We start from the raw sequence: 14,331 nt of genomic DNA, 5'->3' as shown, positions 1-14,331 counted from the left end.
TAAAAAAACTAACAAAAAAACATCTTGTTCTCATTCACCTATTCTGTAATTAAAAGGTGTAAAGGTGGTAGCCCCACAGAAAATACACTGTGGGATATGTATATATATATATATATATATACACACACAGGTTGGGAGGGAGCCTGACACAGTAGAGTCCCTCAGCCAGTGATCAGTGAGAGACTTTAGGCAGGAGGGCTCTCCAGTTTTGAAAAGTCCTCATAAGCGACGCCGTCAACTCGCCTCCCTTTCATCCGACCCTGGAGACGAGACAACCCAAATGTTAAGACATGCGCAAGATACAGTATTATGTATCTATTGGACTGAGAAAGGGTGCAAAGAATGGGACATTGGCTTGCAGCAATTCTGTACTTCTTCCTTACCGAGTCGAGCGTGAGCGAAGCACAAAACTTCTTCTCATCTATACCCTCCAACACAGCCTCTGTCTCTCTGTACTGGCCATTCAGAATCAGGACACGTTTACCTGCAGGCCAGCGTACAGAGGGGTGGGGATTAGATTAAGACACTGAGTTGAGGTACATATTGAGCCAGAACAATCTCATGTGTGCATCCTTACCAACTGCAGGGATAACAGTCTCCAGATGACTCTGGTCTAGTTTCAGTTTGTCTCCAGAGCCAATAATCCTCACTACAGCGGTGTAATTGTCTCGCACTTCCTGTGGCAACAGGAGTAACAATACAAACGTTAGTCACCCTTGCTAAGCCTTTAACTCACACACACAAGCATGCACGCGCACACAAGATTAATCCTGTGTTACCCTGATGACTGCCTTCTTCTTGTGGTACTTCTCTCCCAGTTTCTTAGTGATAACTTTCACCACAATGTTGGGCTGCAGCCAATACTCAGTTCTGACCGACTTCTTCTTCTGTTCCTCCATCTAGAAAATGAAGAAATCACAAATGGTTTGTGTGTTTTGCTGACCCTATTTTGCATAAAGTACAGATACAAACTATTTTTCAACCATAAGATATGAAGACACAAGACAGACACCAGGGGTCATTTAGACCGCTGCCATTTTTCACTCCTATGTACCACTGCTAAGGCTAGGGCTGCACCAAAATGACAGCGTCAAAAAATGAACCGGGGCGAATTTGGGTGTCCAACGTCAACATCGGCAGTGGAGCACCCTTCATTGATTAAAAAGGGAACGTTGACGCGACGCTCTGCGGCTCCGGCGGAGCCGGGGGTTACAGCTAGGGCTCCACCAAAAAGACGGCGTTGTGCCGGCGTCAAAAAATGAACCGGGCGAATTTGAGTGTCCAACGGTGACATCGTCAGTGGAGCACCCTTCATTAATTAAAACAGGAGTGTTCCCAGCTTTGACGTTGGCGCGGCGCTCAGCGCGCCCGGTGAGGCCAGGGGGGTAAATCTATGCTCCATTGTACCATGGTGTCACGTGCCAAAAGAAGCAGATCTACAAGATCTGCAACGTAGATCGTAGCTTGTAGATCGGCTATTTTCTGTGCACTGTCGTAGAACTAAGTATACATCCTGCTTAAAACGGTTTAGTCTCATCACAGATCTTTGGTCTGAACAAGGCTATATACTGTACACAGAACACAATGACACGATACCTCCATGATCTCATCCAGGGCTGATTTCTTCCTCTTTTCTTTGGACTCTGAACTGGAAGACGACAACTCTTTCCTCTTTGCCGACGCCGCTACCGTCAGGGCACTTGGGCCTTTGACAGGACCTTTGACAGCACTATGGAGACCAAGTTATGAACAAAATCATAAGTGACATTGTCACGTCTGTCATTTATGTAGCAGATTAAAATGGGATTGCAAAAGAGCCTCTGTACCTTGGTTTTGAAGGACCGGCTGCAGAAGAGCACGCTCCCAGATTGAAGACAACTGAAAAAAAACAAGCAGAAGTAGTTCTTTACATTAAGTGTCCATCAATCTGGGACTTATTTTAGTGAATAAAACAATATTTTACCCAAACTATATGGTATAGTATGTTAATACATTATAATTAGCACATCTGCAGTGGTTGGAGTTCTAACTACTCCCCCATTGAGAGGTTTTGACCCTGGTACTGTATTGTAGTTGGGACATCGTTCCCAGTCTCCACTGGGAGAGGGAGACAATGAACATAACATTTACAGATTGTAGATTTAATAATGAAAATAACGTATTGTATTATGGTAATAAATAGAATTGAAGCAACAGCTTGTTGTTGGATAAGCACCACTAAACAAGGTCCTTTTTCATCCCAAAAAAAAGCAATGTCTCAGTGCAAATGCGTATATGTATACTATGTACATAAACGAGCTAAACAGTAAGCAACCATTCCCCAAAACTAACCTTTTTCGTCCTCGTTCTCTCGCTTGAGCTCTGTGTAAACTGGTGTTTCCTAGCGAATAAAAGACAGAAAACAATGTTTATTATGCCTATCTGCTGCAAACACTTTCTTTATGTTAATATACTGTAGATGCCACAACAAGTGCCCTATTAAAGTGCACTGTGTCCTCCTTGGCTGAAGTTGTGTGTGTGTTGGGGGTGCTCACCTCTGGTTCTTTGCCCTCAAGGCCTCTGCGGACCTGCTCTTCGATGAACTTTGCACTACGCTCCTCATCATCCAAGTCCTGTTTTTTCTTCTTTTCCAACTCCTCCTGACGGCGAATTGTCTCCGGATCACGGTCAATGTACTGAACGTACCAGCCTTTAGGGGTCTCATCAACCTTTGCCAAACCTAGGGGGTACCATTAAACAAGGTACATATTATAAAGAATGTGCTTTTCTATCTCAAAACCTGACATTTCACCAATAAGCAGTTAAATAAAAACACCTTGGTGTAGAACTTTGACAACAAAAAAGGCTACACTGTTAAGTTCCCAATCCCAGCACAGCAATATGTAATTCTCATTTTGTTCATTAAAACAACTACTGCAAGGCTTGAAATGAACAGCAGTATTATAATAACTAGCAAAGCAACTCCAAACCACTGGCAGTTAGCAGATAGTGTTGGTAATTTACACAATTAGGCATATTCTCCAAAGCGACATAACATTGCTTGATTGTGCTACTAACTACACTGCAAGCAAGTTTTATCAATAGAGGGTATGCGCATACATAAAGTGAATGGCATATCGAGTGGTAAAGTGAGTTTAACTCATTTCCTGCGATCCCCGCCGAAACCGGAGATTTCCCGCTGTACCACTCTGTGATGCCCGTCGATCCCGGAAATGTAATTAGCTTTAATCATTATGAAACGATTAAAAGTATTTTTATTTATTTTGTAGCTGTTTGATTCTTTTACCCACCTGGCATATGATCTGCGCACATATCGTCTGCTATGTGCGCGAACATGTCCACGTGTTACCATAGCGTACAGCTGGCTGTCTCTAATGTTTTTTTATGTAAACACTGGCGGATAAGCAGGGATACAGCGTGGCAACGGATATGTCTATTCCAATGAGGTTTTTTTAATTCGAAAGCTGTCACCGAGTCTACACGTCTACTAGATGAGTCGCGCACAGATCCTGCACGATGCGTGCGCGTGCCCACGTTAAAAGGTAAGGACAATTTGGCAGCTGCTTAGTACAGCTATGTTTAAAATGGCAGCAAAATTGTTAACATTGTTTAATGCAATCAGATAGGACTTTTCTGTTTGGATGTATGGGCCGTCAAGGCCAGAAAGTATTTTTTTGCCACTCAGTAGGAGTTCCTGCATAAATTCCGGGTATGATGATGATGTCACTTGCATACCCTCTATTAAAAAGCAATTTTTCAGATACTACAAAGGGTAATAAACCGAGTTTGATTCATGAATAAAGGAACGTCTGATGTCCCTGACATATAGGCCAAGACTATGTTCATCATTTGTCTTTGATCATTTTGGTATCTATGTATTGGTTGTGGTAAGAGAATAGCTCTGGTGAGCTCCAGTGAAAGACATTCTTTTTGTTGTGGGTGGTGTGCCCACTGGAGAGAGTGTTTTTTACTGGTGATTCAGTCAGAGTGTATGAAAGGGTGCGCTCGTTTTATTGTCCACGACATTGCAAGCGGCGCGAAGGCCAGCGGACCTTGGTCCTGCTCTTCGCCCCCGAGCGCCGCAGGCGCGAGTGGCCGCGAAGAGCGGGCCAGGGCCGCGCGGCCGGCGGAGCGCCGCGCGAGTTACGAAGCCGTGGTGAATGCAATCGTTATATTTATGCCCAGGCCGTAAGGCCTGGGCAAGCCCACGATAAACGCCCGCGCAGTCCGGTGCGCATTTCCGAACGCACCCTTTCCCCACACTCGGACTGAAACACCAGTAAAAAACACCATCCCGTGCCCACTGACCTTCTTTCCCCAGCCACTTGGTAAAGTCTGTCAGTGTCTCCCACTGTGTGGAGTTCATATGGACGTGTTCCCTGTCACTGATGTACTCATTATAGATGATGTTGTTATGCACTCGCTTGGTCCCTGCAGAGAGAGGGAGAGAAGAAAATGCTCATTATTTGCCTGTAATACGCTATACGCTAAGTTAAAGTGGGAAAGTCAAATGGGAAATCCACCCTTACCAAAGCGTCTTTTTAACAAGTCCAAAAAGTCACTTTTAAACTCCCTAGGAAAACAGGGAAAGTAAAGTCAGTTATATGGGGTCAATGGGGTGAAATGTTAACATGTGTCAGTGCTTCATATCATAGCATTAAAACAGGACTCACTCTGAGAAGAGGTCCATGAACTGGTTGGGATCTTCTGAGGCCAACAGCAGCTGCCTCTGGTGGGACTCCGACATGCAGTGACACTTGAAACCATTCTATGAGCACAAACGGAGAAAATGGTTCAAAACAACATATGGCTGAATATGATAATTAAAGTTGTCTGGTGATAGAGAAGAGGTTCATTCATCTGCTGGATTGGTGAACCCTGATGATCCTTAGCTGAAACATGGCTACATCAACTGCATGCTTCAACCTTATCAACAAAACCCCTCCAACTGACTAAAGACAGACAGTTTTTCATTTTCCCTTAACACAAAAGGCTGGTAATGAGGTAGCCCCATATAGAACCTCACCCGTCGCTGCGTCCTGTTGTGCTCCAGGACGCAGCGACGGGTGAGGTTCTATATGGGGCTAGTAATGAGGCTAACTTAAACATATCCACCTGTAACCAAATGCCCAAGAGTCGTGAATTTGAGACTCCAAACATCTGATTGGTAGCTGATATGCTCGGAGGGAGTCAGAGCATCCGATGGAAGAATGATGATAGGTTGGGAGTTGGGACTAGCTCTGGTCCAGAGAGTAGACCTCGCTAACGTCCTGGACCAGAGCTAGGTAGGGACTAATAATGGGGGGGACCAATCTAGCCTGGCTTGGCCAGACTATATACTAATGCAGCTAACTAACTGCAGTATATCCCCCACCTTGTGTTTTAACATGGGTGGATTGTTTAGCTGTGCTAGGCTAGGACCAATCAATCGTTTCCTTAACACTGTCCAAATGGCTGAATAAATAATATCCACAATGCTCGTTGTTTCTTAGAAGACTTCGCACGTTCTTTTGTTGTAAACAAGTCACAACTACGGGTTTATAACTTATTATAGCACCATGCCAGAATAGGCTAACTAAACATGTTATGTATGTTACCAGCTGGGTAAGAAGAAACCCACAACATCTCCTACAAATGACTGGTACATAGACGGCTGACTAGCTAAGCTAACAGCTGACCATAACATCATGGCTTTGTTGTTGTCTCACCTCGTCTCGACACTGTTTCTGGCACATCTGGCAATACCATCTCAGCTTCTGGAGACCCTTGGCTTTGATTCTGTTGCCTATCGCCTTCGGGCTGAAGAAATCAGCTTTCCCCATCTTTGATTGTAGACCAGGCTAGCGTGTATTTGTTTATACTGTGCTAGTGTAGGCTGTGTAGCTAGTAGCTGCTCTCCAGTCTACACAGCTTCAATGGTTCAATCTCCAGTCCACTCGGTGGAACCATGGGTGGAACTCGAGTACGACGCACTTCCTCGTTGTCACTCGAGAATAATCTATCTCGCGAGACTTGGGTTAATCCAACAATCATAAACATAACCAATTTGTAATAATTATTTTAGTTTAATTTCATGTACAAACAAATGATTTAGCATTTTCCCCTCTAAGAAGACCACTCTGTTGTGTTGTCTGTGTTTATGACTTATTGTGTTTTTATTACAAACAAATAAAGTAAACTAGAGCAGTGTTTCTCAAAAGTGGATCCCGGGGACTCTGTGGGTTCCATTAGGGGCTCTAAATTGACCAATACAAGTCTGTAACTCTGACAGCATACAAATGGAACCAAATGGGTCCACTTGGTTCCATTTGTATGCTGTCAGAGGAGAAACCTTGAAATGTAAAAGTTTGAGAAGCTAGAGGAGAGTGGAAATCCCGCGAGACCTTCAGCCATTTTCCTCATATTCCTGGCGCCTGCGCAGTCCTGCATGTCTGACCTTCAGTAAGAAGCAATCATGTTCGCCAGGACCAGCGCGTTGGTGTTCTCCCCACAATGGTAAAAACAAAACGCATTATTTAATACACACTGTGTACACTTGTTGCTTTTAACAGTCATTGTGGCACGCGAACGAGACGGAGCGTGAACGTTTGCGGTCGGTCAGAGACGCAGTCATTCATTTGCAAGGACGTGCTAACAGGCCGGGGTTTGCCTGCGGATTCTGAATGACACACAGACAGTGCGATTAGCCCAAGTTCAGCCTCTGTAGCTAATGCTAAGCTAACACTAGCTGACACTGGCTGCTACATGACATTTAGTGGCCGTCTTGTGTCATTGTGTTGTTGCATAGCTGTCTGTGTCCTCCGTACAGAGTTAGAGACTACAGTCAACACTGCGCTAAAAGTATGAGCAGAAAGCTGCTCAACCTAATTTCCCTTTCTTGTGTTGTGTTTAAATGTTCTATCGATGTGCTAATCGCCGGTTATCCAAGTTGGCGTGCATGCATGTCACTGACTCACAAGTTGAAATGTGTGTATGTATTTCCCCCATATGACGCTCTGTCTTCTGCATTTAATTTATTAGAGCATGTGTAAACATTTGGGCATATTTTGCCATGTAACAATGTTGTTGATGATAAGGCTTGCAACACAATTCTGAATGCATTCTCTGCGTTTGCAGTGGGCAGGTCAGGAACATGGCCACCCTGAAGGACAGTAAGTACTTTTTATGTCAACTATTGCAGAGTTACAGGTCCTCCTGCTACACGCCTGAATAAACAGCATCTACGATCCTATTATACACACTGAAATGTACAGATCCATCAAAAAAAAAGAATAGAATATTGTGTAAAAAAGCATTGCAGATGCCATAGCACCCCAAATCATAACTGACTTTGGAAACTTCCCACTGGACTTCAAGCCACTTTGACTTCAGAAGTTCTATTATAAATCCTTGTTTTGAGTGTTCTCATGTAATATTGTAATATTTTGAAATATGGACTTTTGATATTCATGAGCTGTATGGCATAACACTGACTGTCCAATGTATGTAGAATATATGAAAGTTTCAATAAAATGTATTTTTACACAATATTCAATTAGTTTTTTAGAGGTATCTGTATATAACTGACTACACTGTAACACAATGATGGTAACTTGACAAGAATGACCTGAGTTATTTTGCACTATTCCAGTGATGGGACAAAGTCATTGTATGTGCCTACATAGGAGGCATCATCAAGCATGCCTTCGCTGTTTTTGTTGATACTGGAGACAGTGAGGGGTGTTCTTGTGTCCTCTAGTCACCATTCGGTTGAAGTCCATCAAGAACATCCAGAAAATCACCAAGTCCATGAAGATGGTGGCAGCTGCCAAGTATGCCCGCGCTGACAGGCAGCTGAAGCCTGCCCGCGTCTATGGAGCCGGTGCCCTGGGTATGTATACGTACAGTATTATGCCTACACACTGCAAAATCCTTAGGGTTAATTTAACTCTCTGCAATTAGGTTTGATTATGTTTTACAGTTTGTCCTATTTGAACAACCTTTGACTGGTGATACGAATATAATTGACAAGTAATTAACTATGAGACTTTGACAGACATTTTAATGACAAGTCTGTTCAGAATATACAAGCATTGGAGCTGGACTACCGTATACACAACCCTAACCCTTAAGCCATTATTGTAACTTTGGTTTGTTCTATTGTTGACAACTTGCCACACTACTTTTACACTACAGTAGAGATTATATACAATTGTTATTTAACACAGGTAGTTTGGAGAGGCTTAGGCCCCGGCTACACAAGTATGGATCTTTTCCTAAACATACATTTTTGTATATTCGTATAGAAGAGCCCATGACCTTGTGGTCCAAAGGCGAAAGCTCTACCCCTTTATAGATCATGCCGTGCTACTCTTTGGTAGAAATTTAAATTGCAAACATTTGTGCTCTGCTGAGCGTACCTTGGCTTGTTCTCAAAAGGACATTGAAAGGGTCATTCCGATGTATTGGTTCAATTAATTTGAATCGGACTGCCAATATTCTTTTTGTTGCACTTTATTCCCCAGCGCTTTACGAAAAGGCTGAGATCAAAGCACCAGAGGAGGCCAACAAGCACCTGCTCATTGGTGTGTCGTCTGACCGTGGTCTCTGTGGCGCCATCCACTCTGGTGTTGCCAAGGCCATAAAGGCCCAGATTGCCACTCTGACTAACGCTGGCAAGGAGGTGGTGGTGGTCAACGTGGGGGACAAGCTGAGGGGCATTCTGCACAGGTACACAACAGGATATGATGACGTTAAAGTGGCAGAATGGTTGGTTTTATGAAACCTTTTTGGGACTTGAAAGAAAGGGGTCACGTCCATCCGACTGTCTGTCTGTCTGTCTGTCTGTCCGTCTACTCTGCTGTCATAGTACGTCACAGACTGGCCTGGATGCAATGCTAACAGCCGCATGCTTAAACATGCCCAAATTTGGAGATGGCTGACATCACTGATACCGCCACCATGGTAACAGCCACATGTTCATTACTAGTGACCACATTTGGAGATGACTAAAATCACTGACTGACATCAATCAGCCCACATTTGGAGATGACTGACATCGCTGATAATAAACGGTGCCCAAATCTGATATACCCGTAATCTAAAACAGTGACATCACTGACTGCTATCAATACAGTGCCCAAATTTGGAGATGGCATCACAGACTGGCCTGGACACGGAACACCATATATGGGCAAAACTAGACCAGGTCACCTGGTTGTGCCAGACCCGCAATGAAAACTAGTATGGCACTGAACTAACACATGAACACACAGGATTTTATAGTCTCAGCAACAAAGCGTAGTGAGCTTGTAGATCGGCTGTTTTCACTAGTATGGCACTGAACTAACACATGAACACACAGGATTTTATAGTCTCAGCAACAAAGCGTAGTGAGCTTGTAGATCGGCTGTTTTGACTAGTATGGCACTGAACTAACACATGAACACACAGGATTGTATAGGCTGAGCAGCTGGAAATGTTTCTGAGCTTGTAGATGGGCTGAGGAATTTATAGTGTCAGCAGCTCGTCAGCCAACTCAACTCAGCTGGTCCTGTACAGGTGACGGCACTCAAGGCAATCAGCCGAGCAAGGGAAGGGAGGGGCAGATGAGCAGTCAGAGGCAAACACAGGCACACTGAGGAAAAGAGGGACCGACCGACAGACAGACCGACAGACCGACAAAGCCTTTTGTAGGCCGACCCCCTGGGTCTGGCAAAAAGAGCCAGATAGATATAAGAGATCTCAATGTAATGTATGGGCATGAAAGGGACGGACAGACAGACAGACAGACAGACAGACAGACCGATACAACAAGTATTGCACAATTGGACGTCAATAGTAACTATTCTGCCCAACGGGCACCGGTCTGGGTTCTCCAACGTTACTTCTGAGACTACATTCAATCCCTCGTATACTGTGCACACCCCCGGGCACAGGACTAGTAATTATTATACAGTGTTTCCCCCTGGATGTAGTTGTAGCAACGGCACTCAATATTTGTCTTGCATACAAAATTATATATTTTTTCCCTCAACAAGAAGTTGGATGTCTGAGATTGACCATATGCATGTGATGTGCAATAGTTCCACTGCAAAGTTTCACAATTAATTATAACATAATTTAGTAAATGATCTCCTGTTGCTACCTGGTAAGAGCTAACAAGTTCTGATTGTGTCACCAAGTGTTTTACATAACGTGGTATCTTCCATCAGGACTCATGGAAAGCACATTGTGCTAAGCTTCAAGGAAATTGGCCGCAAGCCTCCCACTTTCAGTGATGCGTCCATTGTTGCCACGGAGCTGATTAACGCAGGAATTGAGTTTGACCAGGGGTCGGTCATCTATAACCAGTTCAGGTAAGGAAGGCCTACCTTTATCACTCCTGGCTGCTGCTCGGTCATTCGGTTTGACTTTATGTGAAGTATTGCAGCAAGTGTAATTGACCACGTTTGCGTCACCTTTCCCCCCCATACAGGTCTGTCATCTCCTACAAGATAGACAGGAAGCCGCTGTTTACCAACGATACTGTTGCTAACGCGGGTATGGCATTTTACTGAAGTTCAAGTAAACAACAGGGCTGTCACGATGACATTTCTGACCATTGTCATACAAGTAATCGATTTAATTGTGTGTGTTGTTAAACTGGAGCATATGAATAAAAAAATCTGTTTGGCTTTTAGGCTTCGTAATCAAAAGTTGCACAGGGCAGATATGACATAACTTGAATTTACAAAGAATTTACTACCTTTAAATACATAATACTTATTATTAAATTGATTGAGGAAATGGCTTGTATACAAGCTTAAAACGCGTTGTAAGCTTGTAGATATTTCCGCTTTTTCATATTTGAATGTATTTTTGATCATGGAAACTATTTGGAGGATTATGAAAAAATAATTGCAATTATGCAATAATTGTGACCACCCTAACGACAGTGGATCTTATGTGTTGAACCAGTCACTCACTGTATGCGATCTTGCCTGACAGAGTCCATGGGCATCTATGATGACATCGACGCCGACGTTCTGAGGAACTACCAGGAGTTTGCCCTGGTCAACATACTCTACTACACCATGAAAGAGTCCACCACCAGCGAACAGAGTGCTAGGATGACCGCTATGGACAGCGCCAGCAAGAATGCCTGTAAGACATTCTAAAGAATAGCTTCGAATTTGTTTTGTTTTACGCTCATTGTTCAGTAAGAGTTGATCCAGTCACTGTACTATGCATCTTCTGTTTAGATTTGGTCATAGGGCAAAACTTCTGAGGCATGTCATTACTGTCGTTTAACTGTTCTGTCACTATGAAGAATAATCTTAAACTTCACCGAGATGCTGCCTAATGTATTATATTTTAATAGTGGGGTCCAGGGATGTAGAGGGAGTTTCAGGAGGTCCACAGCCAACTGAGTGGTTTGATTTCCCTATAATTCACTTGATTATTTATTATTACATACAATACAAAAAAAACCCTGTGCTGTATGAATTCCAGCTCAGTGGCCTTGTGGTTACAGTGTCCGCCCTGAGATTGGGAGGTCAGGGTTCAGTCCCCCGGGACAAAGATATTTAATTAATGAAGATAGCTCATCCTCATTGGATCCACTAGAGATGCGACATGGTACACAAATCCTACAAATTGACTCCTAAGTGGGCGCCGGCTCTGACTGCAAATCTCGCGCACGTCCTGTTTACTGGTGCTATAGATCCCGCGAGAGTGTGCTGCTGGGACAGCTAAAGAGCAATAATAAAGTTGATTTTCTCAGTTGTTGTGTCGCTGAAAAAAGCCACTTTAGTATGACAATTTTGTTAATATTATGTGGCTTGTGATGATCTGGTCCAATATTTAGTTCAGTGAGCATAGCTTCTGAACTATTATTTTGCTCTGTGTTCACGTTAGCTCTCTCATTGTAAATGAATAGACTCCAAACATGCTTCCGCCTCCTAAAAAGGTATCCGCCTACGTCATGCAGAAACGGGAAGTACGGGTCTTTTGCGCCCTCTTGCTATCGCCCTCTTGGCCCGGGCTAGGTCATACCAAAGACTACAAAAATGGGACCCAATGCCTCCTTGTTGGACGCAATCGTTTGATGTGGGCGTCCATTGCCAAAGTGGTGGTCTGTGACAACTAAGCCCCTGGCAGGGTTCACACAGCCACAACCTAGTTAAATGTAATCCCATTGTGCTTTCGCCACTTAAACCCATACTTTGTGGACGCTATGGTTAGTGGTGGGGTTATTTTTTAGCATTGATACTAATTATATTATTTCCCCCTCTCTAGCGGAGATGATTGACAAGCTGACCCTCACCTTCAACCGTACCAGACAGGCGGTCATCACCAAGGAGCTCATTGAGATCATTTCTGGAGCTGCAGCTCTGTAAGGACTTTGAATGTGTCCGTCTCTTCTCCTGCCTTCTACCTGTTTTTTTTGTCTTTCCTGTTAAAGGAATGCTTTTCATGTCTCCATATATCGGTTCTCACTAATTCACTATTAGGAGGTACCATTTCTGTCTGCTCACCCTGTGTCTGAGGTAGGCTGTGGTGAGGATAGAAAACGTACCTAGTGTTGTTTTACATCGTTGGCAGCAATTTCATAAGCTTTTGGAAAATACAGGCTTGGTCTTCATGGTACTAAACTGTTGATAAATGAACACGATGGGGTCAAATAACGGTGTGGATCTGGGACTTGATGTGGGCCTTATGATGTATAATAAAACACATGTAGAGCTGATCAATCGAGCCGTTTGCAAGCTTAGACACTGTTAGTCTATCTCACACACACCCCTTTCTAGAAGGCTTGCCTCTACAGAGAGCCACACCGTCAAAAATAGTTTACAAAAATCTATACATGTTATTGGAGATTAAGTTGATATTTTGAACTGCCTTTTAATCCCTACTCTCTCACCCTACTCTTTCTCTTCACCTCAGTTTAATGTAATAAATGTAACTTTCTTTACTTTTCTATCAAATATGACCTCAACCCGTCTCTGTTTTGCATTGCTTTTGCATTGCTAATTCTCTTTTGTAATCTATCTGCTTCATTGGTCAACCCAGGGTGTTTTAACACGCAGCAGGAGGTAACATCAGTTGGTTTCTGCTGGTTTGGATTGCTTTGCTTGATTTGCCTTTAGACCTTTTTTATGGTGACTCTCCAACGGATTACAAGAGTCACTTTCCAACTCCAAGAGACTCTTTCCAACTCCCAACAGGCTTGCAACAAACTAGCATTTAGTTCTGCACAAACTGATGCAAATGTGCGACAGGCAAATGTCTCTGGCTTAATTAGGCTCGCTTCTGCACCAGTAGTCAGTATTTACCCCCCACATCACTTACCACACGGTTGTTCAACGGCTACCGAGGTCAGCAAACTACGGAACATGCTCAGTACTTCATCAACGGGTTCCAACTCATCGGCAACGGCAGCTTGTCAGCAGAGTCTGGCCGATATCGTTGCGCTGGAGAGCTGGCTTTAGTTTAGAAACTCATTAGTTTCTCATAGTGTACAGCCAAACCAGGTCTAATGGCTTACTTGTTTTTGTGGATATACTTAATCGTTTTCTTTGTTTCTTTACAGATAAACGGGCAAAATCGTCCCTTGTCCCTGCCTGCTGTGGGTTACACGCTTCAAAGTACTTCGACTTAACTGTCATATGCTTATATTTGTAAAATATACAGAGAAATAAACTCTTACAGAGAACTGTTCCATCTGTTTTGTCCCTCAATAAATGTCTGTGGTTGTGAAAGATGTATGATGAGTGCTATTTGTTCTACACCGGTCATTCTCTGAAAATGATTGTACAGGAAATCTTTAAGCTAAAAATCAACTGCTTTTTTCCCCCCTCTTTTGAGTGACTGGTGTAGGTACAGCAGATACATGCCCCACAGCACACAATTCTCCTAATCCCTCCCCTCACCCACCTACAACTGGAAATATATAATGATAATAAGAAAGTCAATTCTTTAAGATTTTATTTTTATGACTCCGGAGTGGTAAAAAATAACTTTCCAAGATGGAACGAGATGTTTAGTTTTCACTGTCCACAAATTGTCCATTGAAACTGTACAAGGAACATTTAATGAATAATTCAAATCAACTATATTTATAAAGCACAATTACAACAAAAAACAATGTATGGAAGTGCAACGACAAAGTTACACATCAGTAACATCATATAAACGGATCCAGATATAGTGTGATTAAATGTGTTTTAAGAACAGATTTAAAAGTCAGAGTCTGCACTTCTAATATACAGATCCATCTAAAAAATATATATTGTGTAAAAGTTTTTTAAGCTTTCATATATTCTAGATTCATAGTGTATGCAGGTTTCTATTTTTATTTGGATTTTTATG

General features: G+C 43.0%; 2 protein-coding genes across 3 annotated transcripts; one reads left to right on the top strand and one right to left on the bottom strand.

The window, feature by feature from the left end:
• Positions 1-130: 130 nt before the first annotated feature.
• Positions 131-5,833, bottom strand: kin (Kin17 DNA and RNA binding protein). Its single transcript, XM_080754017.1, has 12 exons — positions 5,709-5,833; positions 4,674-4,768; positions 4,530-4,573; positions 4,309-4,431; positions 2,535-2,719; positions 2,332-2,380; positions 1,827-1,878; positions 1,597-1,729; positions 780-899; positions 578-677; positions 384-484; positions 131-260 (listed from the first exon to the last, which is right to left on the bottom strand). The coding sequence occupies exons 1-12, from the start codon at positions 5,820-5,822 to the stop codon at positions 186-188; spliced, it is 1,191 nt and encodes a 396-aa protein (XP_080610143.1). The 5' UTR covers positions 5,823-5,833; the 3' UTR covers positions 131-185.
• A 575-nt stretch (positions 5,834-6,408) lies between these two features.
• Positions 6,409-13,680, top strand: atp5f1c (ATP synthase F1 subunit gamma; the record flags this gene model as incomplete). Of its 2 annotated transcripts, XM_080754148.1 has the most annotated exons (9): positions 6,409-6,495; positions 7,117-7,151; positions 7,739-7,870; positions 8,505-8,709; positions 10,194-10,337; positions 10,457-10,521; positions 10,969-11,124; positions 12,259-12,355; positions 13,553-13,680. In XM_080754148.1, the coding sequence occupies exons 1-9, from the start codon at positions 6,455-6,457 to the stop codon at positions 13,554-13,556; spliced, it is 879 nt and encodes a 292-aa protein (XP_080610274.1). In that variant the 5' UTR covers positions 6,409-6,454. The 2 variants fall into 2 exon arrangements, with proteins under 2 accessions (XP_080610274.1, XP_080610275.1); XM_080754149.1 differs by lacking the exon at positions 13,553-13,680 and having other exon boundaries at positions 12,259-12,359.
• Between the last annotated feature and the right edge of the window lie 651 nt (positions 13,681-14,331).

This window comes from Nannobrachium achirus (genome assembly GCF_963921795.1).
Source record: "Nannobrachium achirus genome assembly, chromosome: 23".
NCBI lineage: Eukaryota > Metazoa > Chordata > Actinopteri > Myctophiformes > Myctophidae > Nannobrachium > Nannobrachium achirus.
This window is presented reverse-complemented; position numbering and strand designations above follow the sequence as displayed.